Below are 14,791 nucleotides of genomic sequence, written 5' to 3' on the forward strand. Positions count from 1 at the left end.
GGAAGCACAGGAACACGCAGCAGAACTTTCCACGTCGTGCCCGATCGACAAGAGCTCATAGCATGGAGTCATATCGTTGCCTTTGATTTTGAGGGTTTACTTTTTGTAAACTTGTGATCGCACTGTAAATTATGTCTCTGGACGATAATATTTCCAGACAGGTACATCTCTAAAGTAAAGTCAAAGTTAATCAACCAAAGGTCCAAGCCTCTTGTCTTGGAACTCTTTCGACTTTCACTTTTACATTACATTCTCTTGTCTGATCTCATCGTCTAGATTCTAGATTCTAGATTCTAGATCTAGAATCTAGTCTATCTAGATTCTAGAATCTAGATCTATGATATCTAAATTCTAGATATCTAGATCTAATTACTATGTCTTCCGAGTCTTCTGATTCTGAGTTCTCTATTGACATTCTTGAACTCTTGGCCTACTAGAATCTAGATTAGATATAATCTAGATTCTAGATTTAGATCTAGATTTCTAGATTCTATACTATCGTAACTAGGTCTAGATCTAGATCTAGCCTAAAACTAACTATGAACATGTATGCTAATCGAGTTGATATCTTGGCAGTTTTCCATATTTGGGTGCTTTTTTGGTAGGCCTTAGTTCCCACCCCCCTTATTTGAGTTTGAGCCTAGATCTACATCTAGATTCTAGATCTAGATGTACGTTTGATGCATGGCGAGCTAAGATATTTAATATAGGCTAATATCAAACCTGACATGCCCCCCTGAAACCCCCCACCATATTTTTACGGAAAGCACTAATTCCAGTGACACTGGGAATAGGCCCTGAAACTATTCCCAGGTCGTTTTAAAATCTATATTAATGCGCACTAGCCATTTACTGTGCGGGGGGGGGGGGGGGGGGGCTTACAAAAAGAAAACGCTCAAAATTGCAAAACAATTTATAACAGCCTAAGAGAGGACCATTTCTCTTCTAGGCTCAAAAGTAGAACCGACTTCGTTCAGTGTTGGATCCATCTAAGTTCAATCTTACCGAAATTGATCTGTAGTTAGTAGATTAGTCATACATATTATATCTGCGAATACCAGTCATTTCGTCACACATAATTGGGGTGTGACGAGATGACCGTGTGACGAAATGACCGGTTACCATCTGATCTAGGGCGATACTGATCACTCAGTTAGTTACATATAATAACATTTAATTATTAACGAAACCTCTCTTTTTATCTTACTTTGTAGGCCTACTACAGTCGAACCTGCCCTGACGGCCACCTCTATAAGATGGTCACCTGTACAAACGGCCATTTTCCGTTTCCCCCCTTGCGTTTTTTTCTATATAATTTAACTGTGTAAAACGGGCACCTGTCCAACGCGGCCGCGGCCACCATATTTCAACACACAACCCCTTTCATACTGGACCAAGCAATAACACCTGTCTTAGACAGCCCCACCTCAGTGACTCCATTGAGTTTTGTCATAAACTGTGCATTGGCCCCTGGCGTTGTGGCGAGCCGTCATATAATCCAATCACCTGTCGTTGTTGTTAGGTAGTCCCTTCAACCGATCATGTTGGGTAGGCCCCTCCCTCTGTTGACCAGTAGGTACCAATATTCAGCTGCTGGTGAGGTAAGCGTGTGATCCTTCATAACCTAAAGCCCCGCCCAGAACTCATACCCAAATCGTAAGTGAGACGAGTCGTCACTGTTTACCCACTTTGTAACAAAGTAACAATGGACGTCAACATGAACCTGTGACAGAAGCGTCGCGCGTCCTTCGAGTGGTTGCGACCCATGTGTTTGTTTTAACATAGCACTCGGTCTTCCTCATCTGATGCATTTCGTTTTATTGTCACCCTTGCGCAAAATCAGCAACAAGATAAAAATAATAAACAAAATACAAACCAACAGCAACAAAACAACAGCAATGCAAATGCGGCTACTTTCGATTGGGACCTCAGATGGGAATGGTTGGTTTTCTTCATCTTCCTGCCTAAGACGGCCACCTGTCTTATACGGCCAGTTTTCTCCCTGACCATGGGTGGCCGTCTTACACAGGCTTGACTTTAGTCCTATTATAACATCTTGTCTACAGAGCCCACAGCCCTCTGCTATAGTTACAGAGTGCAGGGTTTTACTGCGGTCAAATTGAGAGTAATCACAAGCCCACCTTATTTCCAAACTCCCGTGTTACAATAACAATGTATTTATATATGTTTTAAATGATATTGAGACAGAATTAGGGGCCTACAGTTCAGATAATGTGCCTGTGTAGGACAGATATATAAATAGATTCTCCCTGCTCCCCCCTTGATTTAGTTCTCTCTAATTACCCCTATAAAACAGAAACCTTAATATGGAGGATTTTTAACTTAAGATGGAAAATGCTTTGCTGACTCAGTTCTTTAAAAATTTGAAACCAAATCATCAAGTTTGGTTCTATCAGCTCTAACCTTTTCACCATGCAGCCAGGCTAGGAAGGGGATTAAGGGTGCGACTTAAGAGTATATAATATATATTTGCTATTCGATCCCATTATTAATGTGAACCCTGAGTGGTGCAGATGGTCAGGATTGTGTGGATGTGAAATCTCAGCAGTGCTTGTGAAAGTTTTTGAGTGTTGCTCAAGTCCGGAAAGCTTTCCAGGATAGCCAGAGGCCAGTTTTGTGAAATTGATTTGACCAATAGCCTATCTGTGGCCTTGATTGTGGGACAAGCTGAGTAAAAAGTTCCTTGAATCATTGTTACATACACAGGAGGAGTGGCAGTAGTTAAAGTGCTTATTACACCCCTCAGGGTCGAGGATACCGGAACTAACAGAGATATATATTTTTGGATGCCCTGCTTGGGTGGGGCTAAAGGTGGAAGCAAGGGAGAAGTTTCTGTTTTTAACAGGTCAAACAGTGTGGTCATATGAGATGCACTGGTGGAAATGGATATAAGGCTGATGCATGCCATTATCAGATATCAAGTAAGGTAGCACTTAAAAGGTGTGAAGTTTTGACAATTACTTGCTGACCGGACAAATGACACTTGTTCCCACCAGCTGGGCCTCTGGAAGCCCCATCCCTGTCCCCCTAAAGTCCCCTCTCCAACTAGACGGAAGATGTGTACAATATTTTTTTCTGGCTCTCTTGTGATTCCATCTTGGACAGGTTTGGTTCTTTTGTACAAAAATCTCTGTCTTGAGTTTTCCTAGGTCAGGGGGGATATAATATTTTCAAAAAAGCTTTTTCCCGTTTCTCTTCCATACTTCACTTAACTCAAAGTAGAAACACAACATTAACTTGTCTCCCTGTCTGACTTTTTCCATAGGCAGATGAGATTGAGGCTCTGACTGCCATCTATGGAGATGAATGGTGCGTAATTGACTCAGTTTCAAGAATATACTGCATCAGGATAGCAGATAGTCTAGATGATCCCAAATGGAAGTTGAGTCTGCAAGTATGTGCCATATTTACAATCAATCATTGTCAGCAATTTATTGTAAATTGTTGATCATTTAGATTAGAACTCATCTTTTGTTGATGGATTTGGTCTGTATTAAGTCTATCATTTGCCAATAATAGAGCTTCCTCTAAAATACTGCTCGGAACTACTCAGTACTCTAAACCTATAATATATTGTGTTAAATTCAAGAATAAAAAGATGTGTCCATGACGTGATGGAATCGGGCGCTCATCAGTTCTTGGCCATATGAAGTTGTTTGAATCATCCCACCCTTTTATTTTTAATCAAAGTTGAGATATTTTTATGATTGAATGTGTAAGGGATTGATCATTGCCTCGTATCAGAGGTAGAATAAGCGAGAAAATGGCCACAGAGTTTGGCGACTTTTTAAAAAGCCTTTTATCAACGTTTTTCAGTAAAAACTCGCACTATTTTTTAATGGACGTAAAAGGCCTTAGATTAAAAATTGTCCATTGAGCAGAAAAATTATGGTTTCTTTGGTTTTATTGTTTTGACAAGTGCCTGATTTCTCCACTGTCACACACATACATAACTAAGGTATTATATATATATGTATATTATATGCTCTGTGGAACCTGCTCTAATCATCTGTCCAAGGCAATTACCAGTACAAATGACCACTTTCCAGTTCCTCCTTGCTTTTTTTCTAAATTATGATGACACTGTTGAAGAGGACCACTTGTATAAGATTATGACTTAAACTCCTCGTCTGTAGGTCATCTTCTTGGACTGGTTCCACAGTATGTAATATTTATCACTGAATATTGATTTGGGTAATATGATATGCCATTTTCTATGTCTTTGCTTATGATGAATGTATTAAGATTTGTAACTTTCTCTTTTCCTTTTATTCAGGTTGTGCTTCCAGACGACTATCCATTATTGTCACCTCCTCAGTTTCAAATTAAGTAAGATCTGTTGATTTATATCTCAGAATTAACTCTAAATAATTTACAATGTAGTTTCACTATTTACATACCCAGATACCTAGAAAAATGTTTCATAACCTTTGTTTCTGAAGTATCAGAGTACAGTAGTCTCCGCCTAAGATCCCGGTGCTCATCTTAACCGACGAACCGAATTAAGAATCTATTGTGACCCATGCTAAGGCTCACAATCAATAAAACGGTCTCCCTCCACTCTAAAATGAACTGACGTGACCGCTTGGTGGGTTTATGACGTATGGCGAGCAAAGAGTGGTTAACCTTGATGACCTATCACAGTGCATAGTGGGATGTGGCGTGCCATTTTCATTTATTATCCTATCATGAGTCTCAAGATCTACGCTTATCCAGTTGCCCCTCCCTCTTACCTGTCGAAAATTTATAGCTTTCCATCTCTGACCGAGCCCCCCCCCCTTTCCCCCAGTCTGTCTCGCAAATTCGGGAGTAGAGACAACTTCTGCAATGGTCAGGAAAGAGTTCACAGTTCAATGTGATCCCGCCTGGCGCGAACGTACCCAGCGAGTGATGTAAGTTTAGGGGGAGAGCTCAGGTGTGAGTGCGATGCGTGGGGAAAACAAACGTGTCGGTCAGCTCCACAGAATTCTACACTTAGTAGAATTCTGTGGTCAGTTCACACCCCGGCGTGATCCCGTCTGGGGCAAACATTGTATCGCTTCATCGAGTTTTACAACGTGTATGTGATCATATTCACGATAGTGGCTGATCTTTGACGCGACGGACAGTTTATTGATCTCAACTTTTAACTCTTGGTTAATCGGCTGTCCCACCCAGGTTTTTGTTCCGCAAATTAAGATCTGAAATGCGGGATCTTAGCCGAATGTAGACATTCAGAGGGAATCAAAGCGGGATCTTAGGGGTGACTTTTGTATAGTAAAAATTCTGTTTTCTTAAAAAAGCGGGATCTTAAGCGAACCGGGATCGTAAGCGGTGGGATCTTAGGCGGAGACTACTGTATTAGATTGTAGACTGTAGTAAATAAGTTCAAGCGATGGTTGAAAAGTTTTATGAACTTTTTTAGTGTCCTTCTGTGCACTTTTAGTCTGCATTTTAAAAAATCAGGATAGAGCGCGATATATATATATATATGTCATGTATTATCATTGTTATTATTATTACAGTAGTCTCCACCTAAGATCCCACCACTTACGATCCCAGTTCGCCTAAGATCCCATTTATATATATTTTATTTTAAAAAATTTACTCCACAAAGTCACCCTTAGGGTCCCACTCTGAAGGATTACATTCGGCTACAATCCCGCACTTCAGATTATAATAAACAGAACAAAAACCGGGGCGGGCACAGCTGATCGATCAAGTGGAAAAAGTTTGTGATCACTGTACTGCCTGTTGTGTCACAGATCATCCGCTCTCTTGAATGTAGTCCAATATAAATCTCTATGAAATGGTACAATGTTTGCCCCAGACGGGATCACACGGAGGTGTAAACTCGTCAATATGCTTGTTTTCCCCAAACATCACACTTGCATATTCTCAGCTTTTTGCCTTTGCCTGAACTCACATCACTAAGCTGGATGTGTAGGGCCTACAAGACTGCATAGAGGGGATTATGTCACACTGTGAACTCTTCTGTACTTTTGTTGCTTTCCTGACCATTGCAGAAGTTTTTTGGCCTGACAGACTGAATTTTAATTATTAATGAGTGCAGTCACAACACAATGGTACGTTTGGACAGAAGCGGGGGAGCTCGATCTGTGATGAAAAGCTATAAATTCTGCACAGGTTAAGGAGAGGAGCAACAGGATATCAGCGTAGATCTTGAGACTCACGATAGGATAAGTGAAAACTGCATGCATCATACCATTGCAATTGGTCATCAAGGTTACCCATTCTTTGTTCACCATAAGTCATAAACCCACCCAGGAATCACGTCCGTTGATTTCAAAGTAAAGGGAGACCATTTCACCAATTGTTGGCCTGATCATGAGTCACAGTGGTTTCTCCTTTTGGTGCGTCGTCTAAGATCCTGTTCACCTATGATCCCGCATTTTGCTTGCTCCAAAGCACCAGGATCTTAGGCAGAGACTACTGTTATATGATTATTGTTATTATCATTATCATTAACAGCAGCAGCATATTATAATAATAATGATAATAATAATAATAATAATAATAATAATAATATGATTTCTTACTATTACTATTATTAGCTACATTCCTTTTAAGTGCAGCATGTTTTGCTTGGAAAATGCTTATTTTGTAGGTTACTATTGTAGCTAAAAGAGCTGTTGATGTTGAAGTGTTATTGTCAGAGGTCTGGCAGTGTTTGCGAAAAGTAACTTTTTGTTGAAAAACATAAAACTTCTTCCGTGAGAGTAATTTTCGTTTCATTTTGTTGGAGAATAATATTGTCTTTTTTTCCCTATTGAACTCAGTAGTGGAAGAACTTTTTTAGAAAATTGTTTTAACTGTTCTTAACTTAACACCAGCTCAATTGTTACTGTCTCTTTCAGTGCCACATGGCTGAGAGGGAATGAGCGCACTGCACTCGAAAATAAACTTTCTCAGATCTACTGGTTAGTACTGATTTCTTTTTGTATTAGAAAATTTTCAGTTGTGATATTTTATGATTTTGATTACCATGTGTGTCAGTTGTACTGTCAGAGTCATGAGTTAAGAGAGCAAGCCAAGTACAGCAGTCTCTGTCTTATGTCCATGTGCTCATGAACCAGAAAATATCGGAATGATCAATGAACTGAAATGGCTGGAATGGTCTTACCTAGATCAATATAATGGAGCAAGCTGTAGTTGACTTAAAATAGTCTTATTTTACTCTTTTATTAGTGAAAAAGTCTAAAGGATTGGCACCCTGATGTTGTGCAGAGTACTCTTTTGGGTTGAGATTTGAAGGAATGTTATTAAAACCTCAGAATGAATTAATGGAATTTGTGCTCTATACTATGACCGTCAAAGGTTTTTTTTACCTTTTGCACATCATTAGTATTGACACCAGGTGCCCAGGCGTTGTGTTCAGAAAAGCTTCTGACATTAGAACTGATGGGTAATAAGTTGCCACAACCTTTTATTCTTCTGTCATCTTTTGAGTGTGGAAGTAGCAACAGGTCTGAAAAATTTTGACAACTTGACTTGTACTTGCTAAGATTTTAATAACTTCTTTTGATAATTGCATGTATTTATTACAATTTTTGTTTTAAAAGGTCCATGCTTTTGTTCTAGTTTTGTTACTATCATGTGCCATGGTCTTTGACTTATTCAATCTCTTATTTCAGTGATAATATGGGTGAGGATTTGATTTTTATGTGGGTGGAAGGAGTTCGTGAGTTTCTTCAAGACAAGTCAGACAAAGGTAAGGAAACATAGTTTATGGTGCGTTCATTAACTTCTAGAAATCTTGTTGGATTTCTAAAATGCCTCAAGAAATAATTCACTACAAAAGATAATAATAGACTGTGTATGCTGGCAATGTGTGTGGTTAGGTAATAGTTTGTCTGTCTCTGTGTTCTCATCCTGGTATTTTGTTTTATCGTGGACAATAGTTCTTTTTATCTTGGTATAACTTCATCAGACTTTGTTGTTTTGGATACACATACTTGCTCTGCTGCTATTTTATAAAGTTATTTTGACTAAAATCTCATCAGTAGCTATTTGATAATTCAACATTATTGTATTTTGGACTCTGTAAATGGAATTTGTACCGTATATCCTAATATCTTATCTTCTATTTGTTAGATCCTATCTCTGACAGTGTTTCTGATAGGATGGTTGTTCAGACAACTGAGGAGGATGATGCTGATGATGATTTTGACCCCAGTTCTCTTGGTGATGTTACGTTTGTAGCATATCAAGCTGATCTAAACAACAGATGTTCAGGTAATGTTCTCAGCGATTGCTCTGGACTTAATATTTTGTAGGTTATTATAATTATGTAATGAAGAAATGCACTAATGATATGTTAATTATTTTGTAACTATTTGATAAAGATCTTTCAGTGCATTTAACTGATGATCTAGGACTTACATGATGATTCAGACTGTACAAATCCATTTTGATTAGCTCCAAAGACCATAAAAAATTAGACATATTTCTCGGTTGTTGTTTTTTTTACAGTTTCAGTGGCCTTCACATATGAGCAGGAGAAGGTTGAATTCATCTTTTTCCCCTTCACTAAAGGCTGAATTCTTTTGTACCTTATTCATCCTTCAGTCACACATGCTGGCCCTTTGGGTGTACTATAACTTCTTCTCTTTGTAGCTCCATTGGATAAAGTTCACCCTATTTTGTTCTGTTCAAAGTGGCGTTCGCTGGTGACCTGGAATAATATATTGTGTGATTTTGTCTCAATTAATGTTAATTGTATACTTCTTGACAGTGAATCATTTTGTGTATGCATTGTGCTTGTCATTTTAACAAAAATTTCTGCGGATGATTCGAGGACACCACTGGTAAAACTTACTTTTTCTTTCCCCCTCTTGTTTCTGTCTTTCTTTCTTTTTCCGTGCTTAAAAGAACCATTTTTGTGTCGATATGTTTTTCTGTACTCAAACAAACAAACAAACCAAAATTTCCCCTATTAGAATGTATGCATGTGTGTGTGTGTGTGTGTGTGTGTGTGTGTGTGTGTGTGTGTGTGTGTGTGTATGTGTGTGCGTGTGCTAAATTAATCATGTTGTTTTATTCTCTTACAGTGCCGTGTCCAGAGATCATTCACGGCAGCACACTGTCAGACAGACGGAGCACCTTCCAACCTCACTTGGCCTCAGTGACAGACAAACTTCAGGTGAGCTGTACAGTGTGAACAAACGCAATGACAGTAGAGCACTCACATAGCGTTGTATTAATAGATGGGATGCAGAAATCTTTTCATTAAGTATGAATTTCACTATGTACCTGTTTTGAATACAAAGAAAATTAAATGTACCACAGACTTGTTTCACTATGTGCATAGTTGTTATGTGCATGCTAGACTGTATTTACTGTGATTATCAGACTGCAAAAAGTTACTTTCCTCACTTCTAATAAGGTGAAACGTGAATTTATGGACATTGAGTTTCTTCTCCTTCATAAGAAAGCTGTGAGTTCTAGATTAGAGTTTTTCCAGTCCTTGTTTTTATTCTGCTGGTAAAAGAATGAGGAGGTTCTTTGAGAGAAGTGGACCAGAAGTGTAAAAGATCTGAAAATTGATTGTTTGTGTTTGACTTTATTCCTACATTTCTATATTTAAGTACTTTAGCCTAGTGGCTATGGACATGTGACTCTGATGTAGGGAGTTCAGATTTTAAGCATGTGGAGGTGTGTGGAGGTTTTACCTGCTTCTTCAATGAGAAATATAAACCAAATATCTCTAAGGAGCATTTTTGTTAGTTTCTGTTTCAGCTGGGATGTACACCAGATAGTATGTAGTTATAATAATATTATCAACATTATTATTATGTAAAAAAATATTTCTTGATCCTGAGATTTTTGTGAAAGCCATCACTGTGATTATTTTTACCCTATTAAAAAGTCACGTTGGATAAAGTTACCATATTCTGTTAACTTGAGATGGAAAAAAAGTCTGTGATATGATTTAACTCTTTACCTTGGTGTCCTCAGATCACAGCAGTTATGCAAAAGCTGCTGGAAAACAAGAAGATAGCAAATGCCACCCATAATATGTTGGCCTACCGCATCATGACTGGCTCTGGGCCCGTCTACCAGGGCTGCGACGATGATGGGGAGACGCATGCAGGATCTAGAATGCTGCATCTACTACAGGTATAAAACCTTTGTTGGTTCTTTCTCTTGTTCAGTTTCAAGCCCTGTAAGTTCAGAATAAGTAGGTATTTTTCAGTGGTTGAATACTTGATTCCCTTGTGGGACATGGAGCAGAGAGGAAAAATTGTTCTAGTCTATTACTATATGTGGTTGCTCAGTGGCGATGAGGCTCTTTCAGATCTCCGTATTCCTGCATGTGGTCCAATGATGCATCTAAATCTAATGTGATTTGTACATCATTGTCAGATTTACTTCTTTTCATATTGAATTTTTAGGAGAGTAATATATATGATTTTAATATCCATGTATACCTACCTGAAAGTGTTTATACAGTCCTGTACAGCTAAGAAAATTTTCCCTCTGGGACAGTAAAATATTATCTTATCTTTTCTTCATCTTATCTTGTCTTAACATATAAAATGCTTTTCTTCTACTTTTCACAGTGAGCTAAACATGTTTGGAGTTACTCATTTTTCTCCTGATCCCAACAGCATAATGCATCACCCGCAAAAGATTTGATAAATTGCAAAGTTGATTAGGAAAATTAAACAGATGTACATTTTATATCTCATCCTATCAGAAAATTTATGACAAAAGCAAAATTGAATGATGCAATGTTTCTTTCCAATTGCTAAAAAAGTCATATTATTACAATGTGGTCACTTCACCCTACTTCAAAATATCTTTACTTTGTTAGATTTTTCTGCTGGCAGATAATGAATGTAATATTTTTCTCTCCTGGCAGATATTGAATGTAACCTTTTTCTCTCCTGGCAGATATTGAATGTAACTTCGTTCTCTCATGGCAGATACTGAATGTAATATTTTTCTCTCCTGGCAGATAATGAATGCAGAAAATGTGATGGTGGTTGTATCCCGGTGGTATGGTGGAATACATTTAGGCCCTGACCGTTTCAAGCACATTAACAACTGCACAAGGCAGATCTTAGAGGAAAACGGTTTTCAACGAGACAAGGTAATTTCATCGAAATTGTTGGTTGTCAAAGCACTGCTCCCTGTGAATGGTTTTCATATCTTTTCTGTTTTGTTGTGGCATCTCGTGTTTTTTTGGTGGGGGTTTTTTTTTCATCTGTGTACAAAGGGAATGATATGGAGCTTGTTTGATTGGCTGAAGGCCTGTAATAATTCAACTCTTTTTTTCCCCCTCTTTTTTTGTCTGAAGTCATTCTTTTTGGACAATAAATTTATTCAAGTTTTGCCTTAGGGATTCTTCTTCTTCTTCCTCGTTCTCGATTACAGCTGCTGGACAGTCAGTCCGATGTCACGTACAAACTGTGTAGTTCCATAGATGAAACGCCACATCGAAAATATTGTTTGGATCCTGTCATCATAATGAGACTTGCGTGAGGCGGTTTGGGCAAGCCTGACTATCAGCACCTTTCGGTCCACCTCTCTGTCTTCTGCGTACTTTTCTGTCTGGGAGTGCTCCCATATCCTATAACTTTTCTGGGTTTGCCTGCTAGGCAGCAGGGGTTTTTGATCAGAGTTTTCCTTCTCCTGGATGAACTGCCATCCCTGGGTGTGGGGATATCGCGCCCCAGTCTCGCTGGCGAGTCTTTCACCGGGTGCTTAAGGTATTTTACATTGAGTAGAAGAATGGAATCCCACACCACAGTCTTCACCCCGCCCTCCATACTCACCGCCATTTGGTTTGCGACTGCTTATTTAGATATTCGCAGCTATCCTCTATGTCTAGAGGCCGTTCAACTATCCGCCACCTGTGGACGCACTGGGTTGGGGTTGGTCGCCCCGGGGCCCAGGCCATAGGGATAATTGTATTGAAAATTATGATTCAGTTTAAGTTTTTGATTATTGATCAGTGCCGAGTGTGGGTAGAAATTTTTGTTATACATTATCATCCACATACAAAACTTTGAAGTGGTCAATAAACTGTTTGAAGAAACAGGTCCAGTCTCTATTACATTTTTAAGGCAGTTTTCAACTTATCACTTTTTCTTTTTAAGGGAAATTTTTCTCAATTTTTGTATCCTTTTTTGCCTGTGTTACCAAAGTAAAAAGTAACTGTACTCAGGCTGATGGTGTCAGTCGAGTCAAAATTGTATTCCTGTTGCCGCCCCATAATTAAAAAAGTGTTAATCTATGACAAATTCATCTTTTTTACAGGAGGAGAAGAAAGGACCTAGAAGTGGCAAGAAGTCCAGATAGCCCGCATTGGTCTTTGTGTATTTCTTTGTGTGTTTCTGGTTTGCCCTGTGGCCTATGAGAATACTTTGCATATGTGATAGTGAACTGACCCCAGATGTTGATGGACTGGGCTCTTTCTGGAGTAACTGTTTTTTCTGAGCGCCTTCCTTTTAGTAAGGGTTCGTTCTTAATGAATTACTGTACATTGGTCTATTGATCTATTGACAAGACAAAATTCACTGAGTGTTGAATTTCCTGATTTTTTGTTGCTTTTCTTAACTATTTCTTGGTCAGAGACAAATTTTTCATTGCAATCTTGAAAATAAATGAGATAAGATACTGCTCTCTTGACTTACACTTTCACCTGCTGTACTACATTCTGAAATGTTGTGAGTGTGGTTATGCTGGGTACACAGACATGGAGATACATTTTTTTGGGTGCTGTCTTTGAAATAGATCTTGGATTTTTTTTAAAGTTTGCTTCAAACAGAGTTTTGAAAACAATTTTATCTAGTGAGTTAGTGAGTATTTATGAAGTGATACAAAACAGGCAAGATAATTTCTTTAAATCAAACTTTGGATTTGCCTGTTACTGTGTTATATCTGTACTTGATTTTCCAAAGTTATTATTCACTCCGTACTTTACTTTCTTCATGGGTGGTTTGGGAGGGGGGAGGGGGGGGGAAGTTTGCTCTGGAATGGTGTACTCTTTCTTTCTTATCAAACATCTGTTGTCAATTACCTCTTTTTTAAATTTGTATGTTACTGTCTAGTGAGACCTTTTATGTTCGACACTTATATGACCTAATTGTGTTTCAAGTGTAGTTTTTAAAAAACAATTTCACAGTTTTTAAAAATTTCATAATGTTAAAACGCCACAAGTGCCATAAAACTCTAACTAAAACTAAACTTATATCCCCCTACATAGTTTCATGTGTACTTGCCATTGGACATTCCTGAAAGGAAGCTTTTAGTTAATTGGGAAAGCATTGGAAACAGTCAAGTTGATGAATTTGAGTCACTTCGTATCCCTCCTACCACTCCCCACTTGTCCTGCAGTTTTGACATTCATGAGTTCTGGGGCGAGGTGAAAACATCTAATGGAAGGGACATCACAATGATATTACAATTTAGTAGCAATCATATTTTTTAAAGACAGAGTTGAGTCCCTTGTATGAACTTGGCATAAATGATACATGTTTATTATTCACGCAGAAGAAGACATTAGATCAAGTGGGGATTCTCCATGGTTCTACCTCATAGCCTTGTATTCTGTGCAATGTGACAAGAGGCATGTAAATTCGCAGTTAGTTGATTCTGTGTCATGGACTTTTTTTTGTCCAAACCAGGGATGAGCTGAGGTATAGATCTAGAAATCTACTCGTCTTTTGAGAAATTTTATGCCAAAAGTTTTGACATGTTTCCTGTATGGTCTTGAACTTGATAAAAAAACATACAAATTTTGTACCTTGTACATAGAATTCTTGTCTTCAGTGCAACCATAGAGAACTGTGCAATAAGTATGTAAATGTGTTTAAAATGAACTTTTGTATTTTTCTCTTTCTGTGCACTTTGCTAGTTGAAGGGTTTATGTCTTGTTCTATTTTTGTGTGCATAGGCCTACTTTGTTAGTAAATGAAGACTATTATGTTCTCAGAATGTCATTGTAGTATATTAATTTAATCAGACAATTTCAATGAAGAAAATTTTGATACTTAACAAGTGTGTTATGACACGGTGAATCAGGCACTCGTCAGCTTTTGGGCATATGGAGTTATTGATATCATCTTAATGCTTCTCCTATATGTCTTGCACGGAATATTTGCAATTGAAGAAGGTGGGGTCTCCTTGTGTCAGGTAAAATTAATGAGAAAATGGCCGCCAGAGTTTGGTGACTTCCAAAGCTTGAAAATCCTCTAATACTGCAAATCTACTTTTTTTGTTCCTGGATCGAGGTTTTTCAATAATGTCCACATAGAAATATGCTTTTAAATGGACATAAAAGGTGTTGACAATCCCCCCCCTCCATAATTACTTTTTTAAACAAGTTCTTGACTTCACCATCATGCCACACAAATTGTACTTTCTAATCAGCACTTTTATTTGGATGGTGGAAGGGCATTCATTATTGTTGCCAGTCTTGTATGGCTGAAAAAATGTGTGTGTTTGCTTTGATCAGTTATATATATATATATATGAAAGTTACATATCATGTATAATTTTTTTTTCTTCAATTTATCACAATTTTTTTTTCATATTGACTATGACAATGATTGGTACCATTGCAATTGTCTATACCTGTGTTGAGTGATCCTTTATTAATTAGGAATCAACCTTTTTTTGTGTGAATAAAGTACATGAAGAATAATGTAAGACACATGACAAGTGGTAATGCCAGAGTTCTTTCTTTCTGGTCAATGTACCCAAGGGCAGCATGTGGTATGTACAACTGACCAGCTATTATTCATGTCGACTCCCCCCCCCC

General features: G+C 38.1%; 1 protein-coding gene across 1 annotated transcript; it reads left to right on the forward strand.

Annotated features, from left to right (window-relative positions):
- LOC101854853 (protein IMPACT) lies at positions 1 to 12,647 on the forward strand. The gene is made up of 10 exons (XM_005093247.3): positions 1 to 161; positions 3,287 to 3,415; positions 4,298 to 4,350; positions 6,879 to 6,941; positions 7,656 to 7,732; positions 8,116 to 8,256; positions 9,072 to 9,163; positions 9,979 to 10,140; positions 10,982 to 11,116; positions 12,286 to 12,647. Exons 1-10 carry the CDS (start codon positions 132 to 134, stop codon positions 12,325 to 12,327), a joined length of 924 nt encoding a protein of 307 aa, XP_005093304.1. The 5' UTR covers positions 1 to 131; the 3' UTR covers positions 12,328 to 12,647.
- Positions 12,648 to 14,791: the final 2,144 nt, after the last annotated feature.

This window comes from Aplysia californica, unplaced genomic scaffold, assembly GCF_000002075.1.
Source record: "Aplysia californica isolate F4 #8 unplaced genomic scaffold, AplCal3.0 scaffold00060, whole genome shotgun sequence".
Lineage (NCBI taxonomy): Eukaryota > Metazoa > Mollusca > Gastropoda > Aplysiida > Aplysiidae > Aplysia > Aplysia californica.